The sequence below is a fragment of the Strix aluco genome, chromosome Z (genome assembly GCF_031877795.1).
Source record: "Strix aluco isolate bStrAlu1 chromosome Z, bStrAlu1.hap1, whole genome shotgun sequence".
In the NCBI taxonomy this organism is placed as follows: domain Eukaryota; kingdom Metazoa; phylum Chordata; class Aves; order Strigiformes; family Strigidae; genus Strix; species Strix aluco.
The window spans coordinates 64,307,717-64,324,054 of NC_133971.1; the positions used below are offsets into that span (position 1 = coordinate 64,307,717).

Sequence of the window (16,338 nt, forward strand, 5' to 3'; positions counted from 1 at the left end):
TGAAGGCATTCATCTAAGGCCAACATGATTATGCCTGACAAAAACAACAACATAATAAATCCCCTTTTATCTCACTTTGAAAGGAAAAAGTAGTGACATATTCAGTAAGAAGCAAAAACTTCACCTTCACAGGTAACACCCTTCACTCTGGCAAATCCTCTTGAGCAAGCTGTGTCTGCAATCAAGCCAGAAAGATATATCACTGCCTTAGAACGACAGAAATACAGGGGTAAATAATTTAACAATAAATATATCTCTGGAATTCTCTAATGATTTGACTGCCTAAGGTGGTAAATGCTCTAGACTTGATCAAGAAAAGTGCTGACTCATACATGTTACTTAAAACAACTGAATAGTTGAGGAAATTAAATCTTAGACAACTACTTTCTCATGTGCTTTCCTTAATGGAGACCAGAATGCTCAACATATAAGCATATCAATCTCTGTACTCAAGATGTATCTGAATGGTAAAGTTGCCTAAAGATTTAAAGCTTTAGTGATGTCAGTTATCACTAAAGGCTCTTCTTCCACTGCAGCTTAATAAAGGATTTGAGCAATGACATTATTTTAGGATATGCATGTAAAATGTAGCATAATGTAGTGATATGAAAGTTTGCTGAAATTTAACTAGTTAGAGAATAGGAAATTAAATGGCCACATATATCTAGTCTGAGCTAATTAGCTCTATAGATTGATTAGTTTTTGACTAGTTTTACCAGTCTAACCTGACCATGCTGCTTCCTGAAGTCCAAAGTAGTATCTTTGCTTGATGCTGCACCACACAGTGAAGAGCGCTGTTGGATGTTGTTTGCACCATGCTTGTTAGATGGGATACATGTGCCCACATTTATTGTTCCAATTAAAAATTAAAGGATAAAACATCCTGACACTGGTTCAGCTGCAAATGGCATTATTCAAAATTTATGGGGAGAATGTGGCAGTGAGCATTCCTGATTCCAACTTATAGACCTAGCCCTGTAATCTAACAGTAGTACTATTCTGCAATCAATAATTGTACATAAGATGTGTGCTTCAAAACAGCTGGGAAAAGTGTTAACAGCCCGCAACATAAAAAGCCCTCAAGACTTTTAGCGGATATTTCACTTTACTGTTGTAGTCCTTAGTTCCCTACCCCAATGCACAGTCCCTGTGGAGATGAAACATGGGTAATTAGTAAAAGATTTATTCACACGCTATTTCCTGGTAACTTCAAAGTTATTAGGATTATTTCTCATGGTGGAGATTACAAGTGATGCTAAACAAGACACCTTAATTTCATAGGTTTTTTGCAGTTTGTGTTCTACACAGAAAATTATGAGTATCTATCTAGTGGTACTTCCTCTCTTTCTCAGAAGATGCAGGATATGTGAGCATACCTAATTCACATCGCTCACATGGGCTGCCCCAAGCTGCTCCTAATGTAGCACAGCATTCAGATTTCAGTGTAGCACCATTGATGTTGACTTCGCAGCGACTGTCTTGGATGTTAAGCCAGCAAGTCCCCTTCAGGCTATCTGCAGCGGAATAGAAAACAATATGGAATTGTCACAGAAAAGAGAGCTGGCATGCCATGTTCGTGACACCAGTAGACAGAGTACCAAGCGAGCACAGGCTCTGCTTTAAAAGACGACCTTCCATCAGAGTAATCTGTACACATTTTAGTGTGTACAGCAGAACTGGTGGAAAGGAATAGTGCTATCACTAAAAGTGAGCAACAGAGCACACTGTTTGAGGCATTTTATACCCCAGGTCCCACAGCTAGCAGAGTTCCCCCAGATACTCCAGTGGATTTATTTATTTATTTTATCTAGTGACAGATCAGTCTAAAACACACAAGATAACAATAAAAGCAGAGATCACAACCTGTGACTCCACCTTCCAGCTCACTGCCTGAACCACTGGGTTATGAAATCCAGGTGCTCTTGCCTCTCTCTCATTCAGTGAACTTTCGAGGTTGTCAGGAACGAAAAAAGGATAAAAATGTGCATGGTAGGGGTGTGCTATATTCTTTTAGGGGTCTGGTTCTGCTGGTGCATTTGCTACGCTTTTAACATGCCTGTCAGGTTATACTCCACTCTCTGCTCCTGAGGGCTCAGCCCCAGCATGCCCATCTCCTGAATCACAAATCGGATTGCCAGGCTGGGAACCCAGCCCAGCTCAGGGCAAATCCATACCAGTAAGTGCCCAGCCACGTTAGGCAGCACCTCCTGACTGCTTCCCACACTAGAGAGACACTGAACAGAGGGGAGATTTTTCAGTCACAAGAGTTGTCTCTGCTGCCTGAAATCCTCTGAAATTCCCTTTTACGTACCCAAATCTTCAAGTCTTAAAACCTATGCTTTCAGTGCCCAAGCTGTTTTTTAAAACGTCAGTTAGATCCTAAATCAGTTATGTACTTTAAAATTTGTACCCACAGCACCTTTGCTCAGTGCCTTTACAATGTTACACTCAAGTGGTATAAAATTTCTTAAAGCAGACAACAACCTTTGTGATCAGATAGCAAAGCAATCCCTAAAGATCTAACCCAGACTGGGAGGTCAGCTTGGGTAGAGTTTAAATGCATGTGCATACTCAGAGTTCAAAACTAAGCAAGTGGTCCAGATGAATTTAATGAGATAGTTAATGAAAGACAAATAGGATTTGGCTTTAAGATTTACACATATTATACGTACAAAAAGCCAGACTGTGTATTAGATGCTGTTGATCAGTATTACTAACGCCTCATGTTTAGGAGCAATGTGCTTAAGATAGAATGATTCCACCTTATTTTTTTCAAACAACTTTCAACTTTTCTACAAAATGGTAATGTTACAAAATTATGTAGACCACAGAGGCCACAACCGTTCTTTGTCTTAAGTAACAGAGAAAAAATTTGCCCAAGAATGTGACTGGAATCAGCCCTAGAAACTGGGCAACACACTTCATTAACAGTTAAAACAGTTGTATTATTTAGGTTAATGTTGGTCTCAAACATGTGGGGAAGAATATCAGACTTAAAACAAGTGCACAAACTAACAAGGGGTATAGAAAAATGGGAAAGGCATCTTTTCCATTCCTTGATCAGCCTTTAGCTAACCGTTGAGACTTGGGTTAACATAACAAAACCAAAGACAAAACTTGGGCAGTCATTAGCTGGGTTGGCTCTTAGGATGGGCATATCCTTTGTCATCATATGTCCTAAATTCAGGGACCAACACAGGGAGAAGGAATATAGGTTCTTCAGCTGATCTTTTACACCACATTCAGCTTGCTGCCTGTATATTGATGTCTCTGCTTTATGTTATCAAAATGTAAATGCTTCCACTGTTTTATTCACTAGAAGTTTCTTGAGCTCAGTATTATTTATTTTTAGTAGCCAACTTTACAGGATGAAAAACTCAGAAATTATTTAAACTCTACAAATTAGCCGGCGACCTTCTGCTGCTACTACATTATCCTGTCAAAGTCTGCTTGTCTTATCTTTTTCAGACTATCAATTAATTTCCTTTATTTTACATCATCTCTCTCATCCAGACAAAATCTGCAATGGGCAGTTACTGTGACTTTTTCTTTGGTGAAAAAGTTTTTATCCAGCATCAAAGCATTCTTTCTGTTGCTTGCATCTCTGATTCTGACTTGAAGAATATATGAATACTACAGGCATATGGCAGCCTACATATTCTGCACTGTATAAATTCAACAAATCTTGACTAAAACATCCATAAAAAGCATATACTGTGTATTTCAAAAAGCACAAATGGCAGTACCCCTACTGTATGAGCAATTCCAAAAATAGCAATGCAACACTTGTAGCACCAACAGATGTATTTCAAAAACAATTACAGAATCACAGAATCATCTAGGTTGGAAAAGGCCTTGAAGATCATCCAGTCCAACCATTAACCCCACACTGACAGTTCCCAACTACACCATATCCCTCAGCACTATGTCGACCCGACTCTTAAACACCTCCAGGGATGGGGACTCCACCACCTCCCTGGGCAGCCCATTCCAACGCCCAGCAACCTGTTCTGTAAAGAAATACTTCCTAATATCCAGTCTAAACCTTCCCTGGCACAGCTTGAGGCCATTCCCTCTTGTCCTGTCGCTTGTTACTTGGTTAAAGAGACTCATCCCCAGCTCTCTGCAACCTCCTGTCAGATTTCAATTCCACTCTTTTCCTCTAAGAGTGCAGCCTTGATACTGCAAACACTGACAGTGTGCAAACAAAATAAATGCAAAATATGTATTTTTGCTGAATGCTTTTATTGTAACTGCTGAACTAACACCGCTCATTTGCCAGAGGTTTGAGCTTAAGTTTGAGCACAAATGTCGTAAGTTGAATTCTGACTGTAACTGTGAGCAAGTAATTTTTTCTCTACCCAGGAAAGCTCACAGAATGAGACAAATGTCTCATGTCTATGCTCATTTTTTTTTAGGTAATATGGATGCAAATGGCTCAAGCCACCTGGTTCTTCAGTCTTGAGGCTGAGCAGACTGAGCAAAGGAACCAGAGGAACTGACAGACTGAAGTCTTCTGTCCACAAACTGAGTAAAGAACATGCATCAGTCATATAGCTTCTCCATATAAGATCAGTCTAATGTGCTGTACATGACTTCAGTCCATGAGACAGTGAAAAACAGCAAAAAGACCAAGTAGCAACAAACACACTGCAGTAATAAAATGTAAAATAAAATTAACAGTGATGTTATGTTAATCCTTTCTTATTCTAATATTGTCTTGTGCTTTTACTTAAAAACTCTGTGCCATTTTTAAGTTCAATAATTAATTATTATCATGAAAGAAAGAAAGAAAAACTCTTATAGTGTAGGACCGATTGTGGTTCTGACACGAGAGCAAATTTAAAATTAAAGAAAAACTAGAGAGGTGTCAGAATCTGACATTACTTTACTTTGATGATTCTTATGAAGAATACAACCCATTCACAAACCACAACACTATTTTAGCCATACACTTATGTTTTGGCATACGCTTTTCATATCTGATGCCTCTGGAATGCTTTACAAGAGCAATCTGCTAAAAAAATTAGGGCAAATAAATTCAATATACAAGTCTTTCACTGTAGTTGTAATGGGAAAAAACAACTTGCTCTACTGTAGAGATTTCAAATGGCATACATTTGCAAGTTTTTCACAAAGTGAACTACCTACAACTTCCAACACCTCACTCACTTTTCAATAATCCAGTCTGCTCTCCTCTTATCACTACCAATTACAATGGAAATTTTGCCAAGGTAGAAAAACATACAACTGGGGGCTCTAACAGTAAAAATCTGTATGTCTCATTTGCTGTACTTCTGACCCTTCTGTCTTAATATATTCTCACCTGTAGTACAGAAACCTCTTCCTGAGATGACTTTGGTCAATGCAAAAAATTAATTATTAGGCTCACAGTATATAGGTGGTTCCTATTCTTCACTTTTTATCTGACTGTTCAGGGGTTTTTTTGTTTACATTTTATGTTACTTATCACTAATATGGACCAAATGGGACCTTACACTGTAACCATTTCAATGGAAACTCTTTGCAAAGTAAATCCAGAACACTGTTATAATTAGGCCCTTAGTGAACTTGTAGCACCTTTGGATGTGAGAACACAACAAGGTGAGAAATAAGCAGTACAAAAAAGCATAGGTTAGTGTGGTCATATCAAGAAATCAGCACAATGTGATAAAGAACAAAAACAATATTAAACTTTACTGGCCAGTGATGCTACAAGGAAATCTAAGAGAAGGCTTAGGCACAGAAGTAACACTCACTTAAAAAACATAGGTTAAAAGGCGTAGACAGACTCCATCATTAAATGGAAATTCGAGTCTTTGCACTCAGTTTCTTAAGAAAATCTTGGCAAGGCAAGAAAGTTGAACCAAGAACAACCAGACAAATCCATCTTAAACTAAAAGAACATTTTAAATTAGCACCATCCAGTTGTTAATGACACCAATTTATTCCACATATCCTACAATGGCTTCAATTATGTTACAGAAATAAGATGAAACAATGGCAGCTTGTGATCACCTGAGAAGTACTGATGTCTTCAATCCTTTGAGTTTTCTTGTAAAGGCAAGAAAAAAAAATTAATGAATGGCTTCCAAAGAGAATGCCAAGGACATCTTGCAGACAACTGTTGCTGCTATCTCCAAAAAAATCTGTGCAGTGCTCTGCTTTTTTTCAATGCAAAAGAATCCTCAAATGATGCTAACATTATTTTTATATATATATATAGTTTGTGTGTGTATATATATAAAATCAAGACAATACTCATGAGTCTGCTGCAGGGGCAGGGATCCTGACAAATTCAGATCTGTCTTACCTTTACCAGTTTCCTACAAAAGAGGTGAAGTATGAGATTGTGCTATAATGCAAAAGCCATTAACATTTCCTTATAGCAAGGAAAGTTGGTCTTCACAGTTTATGAAGAATGTCTGGAACCCTAGAAGCCATGTGTTTTCCTATCACTATTTGAGTAGATGTTCCCCAGTTTTACTTGCTTTCTTGTTTCAGATTTAAAAGTGGACAAAGAACTGAGTGGGAATTTCTGCTTTACAGTTTCTCAACTACCAGATTAATCACCTATAGCGTTACTCATATTCTCGTTCTCCCAAAGGATGAGATAATTCCTATTAATAAGACATCCCCACTCTCTCCCACCAACTGATACTTGCATGTCACCACTTTCACCATAGTTTGGACATCCTCATGAATTATGGTTCTCTCAGTTTGTTCCTGCTCCCATGGAAGCCATCAAATTAGTAAGTGTTTGTTTGGTTTTACCTACAGAACTAGACATATTGTCTGCTATCATGGGGAAATTACCCAAATACATTATTTTCCTCCTCAGTCAATCAATATGATCAATGTTTTTCAAGTTAGTAAGAAAAAGGGAGAATAAAAAGAGAAAATACCCACCAATACATATCAGTCCTGTAGATTCCAACTTGCTGCCAGGTGAACATTCACAATTGAAAGATCCAAGATTGTTCCTGCAGGCACCATTGACACACGGGCTGCTTTCACATTCGTTTATATCTATAATCCAGAAACAAAAGACACTGTTAGCATTACAATGTGCTCCTGTGAAAGTATTACACAGTATAAATGCTTTGCCAAGACTGCCTGGAATATTTGTCCCCTGCCTCCTCTCAGCATGACATTCAAAAGTTACAGGGACAGGCAGGTCGCATGCATTTGCACACGTACAGGAACACAAATTCTGAAAGTGTTAATTAAATGGCTCTTTTCTACAAGGATAGTAATTTCCAGCAACTTGGACTATAAAGTTTTGCAGCATCAATTACAACTGTCCTGTGAGAAAACAAAACTTTTTTTTTCATAGAATGCAATACATTCCCAGCCACAACATGCAGTTAACAAACAAAGGCCTTATTGTTTCTGTCATTTATGGCTCCATAAGGCTTTGGAATAATTAAGAAAACCCTGTCAGAAGCAAAGTGTTACAAACGCTGGCTGCAATTCTCTAGTTCTGGGAAGCGTTCAAGAAATAGGAGTTGAAACTGGAATACTGTAAATGGTACTTCCCTCTAGCCCCTAACTCCTTCTATTTACTACCCTGTGAGTTTTTTAAGCTTGTTCACATGTAAAGAATAGGACCCTTGCAAACAGTATTATGTAATGTTTGTTTTTTTTTTTTTTAAAGTGAAATCAGTTTTAAGATTAAAACAGGACTAGCAAGTTCTTTCAAAGAACAATTACAGATGCATATCCACTATTTCTTCCTGAACTCAATGAATTTCATTTTTTGATTTGGATCCTGAATCAAGCCATACATTCTAATCTAACCAGACAGTTCCTTTGGTGGGCCAGAAATAAAACTGTTTAGTGCTTCTTATGTTTGCTAGTAGTGCTCGAGGAATAATGTCATATCCATAAACTAAAATAGCCTGATCTGATTATACATTATATTAGAATTAATGATATATTAATATATATTAATTATATAGTAATACATATTAACTATATATCAATACAGGATCTAGTTAAGCACTGGAAACATTATTAGCATCAAAAGATCATTTTCAAGACAAACTAAAATATCTTCTTTATTTTTTAGAAGTTATGAAAAAGGTACCATTTGCTATCTGATACATTATGATGCATCAAGTCTTCGTTTCACTAGACATGTATTCTTTCATGATCTTCTGGGGTCACAGGAAGGAATATGCATTTAAAATCTCACCAAATTACGTATATATTATTAAAAAAAAAAAGAAATAAAAATGAGAGATGGAAAATGACCAGAAATCAGTAAACTTAGGAAAGTGTGATCTCTCTCTTCATGCTAAAAGCAAGCACTTAATTAAAAAGCCAATCTTCATAGTCCCTTTACTTAATGGAATTACCTACAAAGAGCAAATAGGACTTGAACGCCATCAAGTTTTTGAATAGCGACAAGAGCATTACATTTGTGCAGTCTACTCTTAAATTTGTGGATTACTCAGTTCACACATTAATCATACACAGATGCAGAAAGATAAAATCTAGGAGGCCTTATCGGGTCAAGACAGTGTGTTAGATGAACACACCCACACAACTTCGATGGCTGGCTCTACTGGGCTAACTGCACTGTCAGCATCCAAGCTGGTAAAACCCATCCTGCTACAGGCTAGTAGTCCCACAGGGCATTAGACAGAGCTTCCATGTTTCTCTGCAAACAGTTTGTTTAGAAACAGTTGGTCGTGCTGTCTCAGGTTGGGTCCTGAGCCAGATTACTACGGAGAGTGCAGCACGATGTATGAGCAGGTAGGCCCACGCTGGGTCCGGCACTGCTGATGTACTGAATCGATGTGCTGGGAAGTGCAGTACAGAGGTACTTAAGCAGATCTAGGTAAAGCCAGTTAGCTCTGACAGAGTAAGCTCTAAGTCCCTCTGTATCTGAGCTGGTGATCTGGACGGCTTGCCAACATTTTTGCTCTGCATCCCTTCTCTTCCCTGTAAATACATTTCACACTTTATAATCTGAGGTTTTATTACCCAAGGTATGCTCCCTGCCTTGCCTTCCGCTCTCTCCCCAGCGAGCAATACCTGGAAGTGGAGAGCAGTCTCTGCTGCTTTTGCAGAGAAACCAAATATCTGGTTTCCACAATCAGAAACAGATCACACTGAGACAAAGAAACCATCTTAAGTATGCACCGTATGTCGAATAATTCTCCATATAGAAATGCTCTTGGAGAAGGATACACTTTTTCTTCTGTTCCATCTGCGATCTCGCTTTCAGCAGTTTGGTTAGCTTTTAAAAAATGATAAAAATTGAAAAGACATGACAAATTAACTAAATTTAAGCTATATATAGTTTCTCCCTGTCAAAGGCATCAAATGTTCACTGTCTCTTAAAGTCCAAGAACAAAGGGACATGCAATGAAGCTGGCTGGTAGCAAAACAAGTAAAGAAATGGTTCTTCAAACAACAGGTAGAGAAATTGGACGTCATTGCCCTAGGATGTGGAAAGCTTGCATTCATCAATGGCCGTCTGGACAAGTTCACGGAAGATAAATTCACCAAGGTCTGTATAAGTTAAAGATCCTACTTCTGGTGTCAGAAGTCCCTGAAACACATCTGTGGGGTATATTCAGAGGGTATTTTTGGAAAGTAATGTTGTATACTTGCTCTGGGTGAGAGGGATCTTTGATCAGTCTCTGCATTTACATGCTTAGTTTTATGCAGATATGATCCTCTGTCTAGTCAACTGCAAGTGCTCTTTCCTGCTTGTAGCTAAGATGCAACTTCAGAGAAGTTCCCATGAGGAACCAGGCATAATCTGTGCCACAGAACTAAAAGCAGTCTCCACTGAGTAAATGCTAAATGAGACTAAAACTTGGCCACATCTGAGCACATTTTCAGATTAAAGAGGCACCACTCTGACACAAAAAATACTCAAGAAATTTCAAGCTGCAGCAGTATAGAGGAGTAACAGCTTTCTAAAGGAAAGGTCACAAGGTCTGCATGTTTCCAAATATACAAACCAGCATTTTCTTGGAAATGAACAAAACGTTTTGTCTGAAATTTTTAAAGGCAAAACTAAAATCTAGTCTGACTCAGACACCCAGTGAAGAAAATTACAGGTCAAGTGCTTGAAGTCTGCTGAAGATATTTATAGGTAAAACCAGGTAATTTTCATGTGAATTGTCAAATGTTTTTAACAGCTGGCATCCCAACCACACACAGGTCTGCACATACACAAACAATGTGCAAGACAAAACACTGTAGTAAGCAGATAGTTGCCACTATCCAAAACATCACTTCAGTCATGTTCAGGATATAAAAAGAATGCATGAATCTTAAAATACTTCACGTTTATAGATGTAATATCAGGTTACCATTCCTATCTTTAATTCTTCCTCATATTTAGCAAGTTAAATTTACAATCAATTTTCTTCTAGGAAAATACATCTTGAATTTCCAGTTTTTAGAGTTAACAAGAAACCCAAACCTAAGAAAAAATAGTTGAGGGCCACATCTGGAAGTCAGTGTCTCCAGAACTACAACTAAAGATAAGTGAGTAAGTGGAGACGGAGGGGCCAAAGCATCTAAAGTTCAAAACCTTAAGAACAGTGAAGCAGCTCTCTTGATTTCATGGGCCATGTTCTTCATTCTCTGCTCAAAGACACTGAAAGGAGCAAAAAATGCTCAAACTGAACATAGAGGTGAGCAAAAACTGGGAAGAACAGAAAGGTGATACACCACTGTCAAAGCTGACCACTTTCTAGACTGAGAGAACTGCCTGTCCATTTCAAGTCAAAGGCAGATGATCTAGTCTAAATCCTCACTCATGTTCCTTGGCAGAACAGCTGACTTGATCTACAAAGGAAATCCCCCCTTCAGCCTCTCTGCTTTTTCTCCCAGTCTCAGTCTCTATGCTTCTCAAGTGCCAGTGCCAGCCCTGCATTGATCCCACAAACAGTCACTTTCCATTTTCTGGGATGAGAATGGCAGAAGTTGGTCGCCAAGACTTGGGGTGAGGGAAAATGCATCAGTGAATGAGACTCCTCCTCATTTCACTCTGCACTGATGCAAGCAAAGGAATACTCATCCCATTTCTCTCTATGAAGTAGAAACAGGGACAGCAGCTTTCACTGAGGATTAGGGTATGCATATCTGGAGGCATTAACTTTTGGTTGTTTCTGAAATGATCTTGTGACTATGCTCTAGGCCTCTAACCCTGAAAAAACAATTTGTTACTTTCTGCATTTGACATGTTTCAGCACTATGCCAAGAAAAAAGAAAAAAAAAAAACAACCAGCCCAAAAAAGAAACAAAAACCAAAACCAATGCTTTTGGGTATTAAAAGGTTTATAATATTGCATTGACTACTTCCCCAAACCACCATCCAGGAAAAAAAAAAAATAAAGGATGAATGCACTTCAGCATTAGTGCTCTGCTGAATCAGGTGAAAAAGTATCATTTATACAATGTAAACAAACTCCAAAAATTGTTTCCATACACCTTCTTATAATATTAAATGGTAATTTTAACAAGAGTGAGAAACCAAATTGATTTTAATACCATTTTATATTTTAAAATAAAAGCCACCATGTATGAAAATATTTATTGTTTTTTTTAAAAAAACACTTTTTTTTAAAGTGAAGTGAGAGTACATTGTAAATGTCAGAGAAACAAAAATTGAAATAGTCCATTGTACATTCCTGGAAATGAACTTCAAAGCACATCTGGCTTACGTTTAACTAGTTATGTCACTGGAAACACAATCTAAACCACAGAGTTTGTTGTAAAAATCTCAACTTTCACAGACTCTGGAGCCTCAAACAACTCCCCCATTCCCCACAACAAACGGATAAAAAGTTTCAGTTGAACTATAAATGAAAACAGTGAAGGGTTTTGTTGTTCCTTCACAGCTACTGATGAGCATAATATTAATTAAAAATATACTGGTGACTAATAAGCATCAGAGCATTTTCAGAGCACAACACAAAGTTTCTGACTACAGAAATTTTTTACAACTAGTGAACTTGTAACTCCAAACCAAATTATGTAGTGTTCCTCTGAAAACAGAATTTGGACAGAAAGAGATTAATTTATTCCTCTACTGCCAATCCACTCAACGTTAGAAACAAATGTAATACATTTAATAGATTCTATAGACAGCTTTTTAACCTGATCAGCTACATTTAAATGTAAATCTAATTATGAATCTAAGATGGAGATAACAGATCCTTCATGACCTATGTATTTAAGTTAATGTAGGTAACAATATTGAAAGAAACTGAAAATCCTTCAGATTCTGCTGTACAGACAAGAGGTATTTCAAGCTGATTACACTAAACTACTTTCAGAAAGGAAATACTCTTACAAATCTAAAGTTTTAGTTAATGATCAGTTGTTTGTTGTTTTTTTTTCCCCAAATGATGAAACAGGATTTTTTTTTCTTCTATTAACAAAAGATTTTATTATTTTAAATATTACTGCATCATTCATGCCCAATCACAGTCTCATTGCTCAGAGATCAGCAGACACACAGGATTATGAAATACAGGCAAGAAAAGCACAGCCACTGTTAATTTACAAAGATGACAAAATATCCCCCTTTTCAGTAACAAGCTAAACCTGATGACTACCATGAAAGGGAGATGACACAGGAACAGACTATCCTTTTTTAGGATCTTTTGGAATATCAAATAATACTCTTTCTTTGCAGGAGACACAGTACAAATATTGCAAACATGTACAGATATATGTTGTTTTATGAATATCTAAAAAAAAGTTAAAAAAAAAAGAATGAGAGAAAATGCATTAATCAAAATCTCACCATTCCCACCAAATAGAAACCCAAACAGCCTCACTTAATGAGCTTGAATGATCCTCTTGGTAATTAATGTTTTACAATCTAATAGATTTTAATTTACATAACAACCTGCTTAAATAAGGCGTGTGAGCATTTTCTACCTCATGCTCAGGTTGGCTCAAGTTATGAAATATCTCAGTTCCTGTACTACCAGATGACTGTCAGAGGCACTATAACATGGTAGTTTGAATAAATCATACTGGTTCTTTACTCATGTTTTTAGAATTGATTCATAAACTGGTAATTTGGAGAATGCACCTAAATCCCTTAGATGAAACTTAAAGTGGTCACATTCTTTAGAAAAATACACTTAGGTGCCATTAAGAGGGGCCTTGGCTGACATTTGGATTTCTGCTAGTATCTTCTCTTCATATACTTTCCTGTAAATTCTATTTTATCTTAATTGTAACTTTTTTTTTGATACTATGGTTTTGCAGTCAGTATCAGTTGGCAATGCTACCTGAAGAAGTCACCCTGTCCTCAATGAACTATTAATTCAAATGAACTAGTAAATTCATTTCCACTTCAGAATAACTCTCCCTCATACTCTTATCCATTTACACCCCTGTCAGAAAAAAAAACTAAGATGAGGGACTCCCAAATTTGATTCAGTACAATGATCCCCAAACTTCTTCTAGCCCAGGAGAAAACACACTGCAATAATGATAAGGATGTCCAGAAGACAGAAAAGATCCCTTTTTTCCTAAGGTTGTGGTGGCTCAATGCAACCATGAAACCACCTTTTTGTTGGTGTTGTTGTCAAATCCTTGAGTCTCTATATTAATATTACTATTATTATTACCATTAAAAAGCAAATGTATGTTTCATATTTGAAAACCTAGATACATTTTATTCAGTAATTTTGGCTAGGTTTTTTGCATTCTGGCATTTCATTCATCTACCTTTCGCGGTCAGTGTTATGCTTTCAAGTTGATGGCCTTTTCATCTTGGTAATGAACATTTCCCTTTATCATACTATTCCAGTTTTTCCATCTAGAAGACTCCTTAAGAAACATGCACATTAAGGGCACACAGTAAGCTGTTTTCACAGCTAGAAATCGTTCAGTGAATGGAAATTAAATGTATAGACAGAACCTGAAGAATAAATTTCACCTGAACATTGTGGACAGATACTACGAATTGAGACAGCAGAGAGGCCACTATAAGTCCATGGGGTTATGATATAAGAAAAGCCCTACTCTGAACAAGTGCTACTAATTTGTAACACATAGGGAGAGAAGAAATTCTAACTTTTAAAAGTGACCTCTGAAACATACATGTACTAAACTATAAAGGAACATGATTTCTTTTGAACAGAAGGGGTGAAAAGGTGAATGATTTGATACTGCCAGAATTTAAACCATTTCATGAGATGTTTTCAATGTAAACATATGTTCACTTTCCAAACAGTTGGAGACATTCAAAACACTACTGCACCCCCCATGTTGCTTGCTTCCACTCCTCTGCTGAAAACTGGCAAAAAGCACGAGTGCTCCTCACCTACTTCAGTGCAAAGCTAGCCCATTCAGCATATGGTGCTAAGAAAATGGCGTAAGTTAACCTGACTGATCTTACACAGCAAGAATGGTTTACAGAGTGCTTCCACTTTCTAGATGTTTGTTCAGCTGTATGCCAGTAACTTCTGTCTGACCAGTAGTTAACAAGCAGCTGAGAACAATAATGTCTTCCGCTGCTTCAGACAAATTTGGACGATGACACCAGCACATAATAGGTATTCCATAACAAAGGATTATAGTTTCCCCATCACTCACTCAAATATAAGACTATTTACTATAAAAACTTTTTAATTATAACAAATATTGAGATTTACAGATCATGGAACCAAATAAAAAATAATGCAAAAGACCAGTAAAATTCTACTACTGTGAATACTAATGAAAAATTGATACAAAAGCTAATGCTTCTATTTTGACTTTTTTTGTACAGCCTTGTTTATTTTTTTTAATAATTAAAACTCCTCATTAGTTTCTGCTATGTAACATTTTAATTGCTTGAACATCTGTGTTCATTAGTAATATAAGAAAGCAATTTTGACTATACTGTAAAAATAAAAAACAATTTTAGTATCACCAAGCAGTAATATCAAGATCCCGGAATTCAAACATCACATAAAGCATCACAAATACCAGAATGTGACCTAGAATTAACTATCATCACAGATTGAAAGGAGAAAAGAAAGAAGAGACTGTGATCAAAATAGATGCATTCCCCTAATTGACAGACTAGGTGTCCCTGTTACATGATCAAAGGCAAGCACATATTCCCCTTTATACCCGCTTAAAAATGTTGTATCTACGGAAAGGAAAATATTTTCATATAAAAATGACCTGATCTTTAAAAGAAATTCAACGGCAAGACCCAACACACTAAAAAACACTGCAGAGAAATTACAAGAGGAATGCAATGACCGATGCAATATCTTTGTTCTGTCTTTTCCACTGGTATTTGTTCCCACTCTGAATCTTTTGCGATCATTTACCTTTAATGTTATATAATAAGCAATAAAATTAACACAACTTGCAGATTTTTCACCTTCACATGTGTCTGTTTCAGTGCTGAACACGTAACCCTTTGGACAAGTGCAGCTGTAACTTCCAGGGGTGTTTCGACAGAGCCCGTTATCACACAGCAGCCCATTCATTGAACATTCATCAACGTCTGCAAAAAGAGGAGTTAGACATACCAGTGAGTGCAAATGCCATGACACGCCTTCACCTCCACAAGTAGCCCCTGTTGCTTTCTACATCAAGAATTAGGTTGCTGGATGTGTAGTCTTCTACAACAGTGACTGAACAAGGGAAAATGTCAATTCTTAGTTTCAAAAGTCTAATTCATTGTCAGATTCTTATTACTAAAAATTCTGTTCCACTTTTAAAGTTTTTCATTAGCAGGCTCTAAAAATAGTTCATGGTTAGTCTTGAAACAATAACTACGTTTACCTGGAATGACCTCAAGATCTTTATCACCATGACAACTTCATGAAGGTATGTTTGCTTTGAAACCAGCATTATTTTTATTTTTTTTTAACACAGAAATAACGGTATGTTAGATTACTGTTCTGAACCTGGTTTATGGGCAAAGACTGATTTTGTTATCCATGAAACGAATTATCTCCATTAAAATCTAAATTGTACAGTTCATGTATGGCTGACATCTCAAGAGTACACATATGTACCTCCCCTCCAGAGGTATACTGTATTATAAGAAATCCCTATGATTAAGACCAGGATCTCAAGCATACTGAATAGGAAAAACCCATAATTTAACATTACCCCTGAACTCCTCTTATACTAACTGCAAAAAACGCTAATAAAAAGAAATCAATTCTTTTCATTGCCCTATTCTTTATTTTTAAGTACACATACCCCTCCACTCCAATTTCAAGCAACTGTCCTTTAATGCCCATCACATGTCACAAATACTTAAGGTCATAGAAGAATACTGACAGGATGAGCCATGATAAACCTGACACTTCTCCCTGCTTCAGGGTGCCTCCAGTA

General features: G+C 37.0%; 1 protein-coding gene across 1 annotated transcript in view; it reads right to left on the reverse strand.

The window, feature by feature from the left end:
* FBN2 (fibrillin 2) overlaps positions 1–16,338 on the reverse strand; it is a 175,823-nt gene that overhangs the window by 68,352 nt on the left and 91,133 nt on the right. Inside the window, exons 19-22 of the mRNA XM_074811874.1 lie at positions 15,371–15,496; positions 6,910–7,029; positions 1,377–1,514; positions 125–175 (exon numbers count right to left, since the gene is read on the reverse strand). Of these exons, the coding sequence (XP_074667975.1) occupies positions 125–175; positions 1,377–1,514; positions 6,910–7,029; positions 15,371–15,496 (435 nt within the window). The remainder of the gene's footprint in view (positions 1–124; positions 176–1,376; positions 1,515–6,909; positions 7,030–15,370; positions 15,497–16,338) is intronic.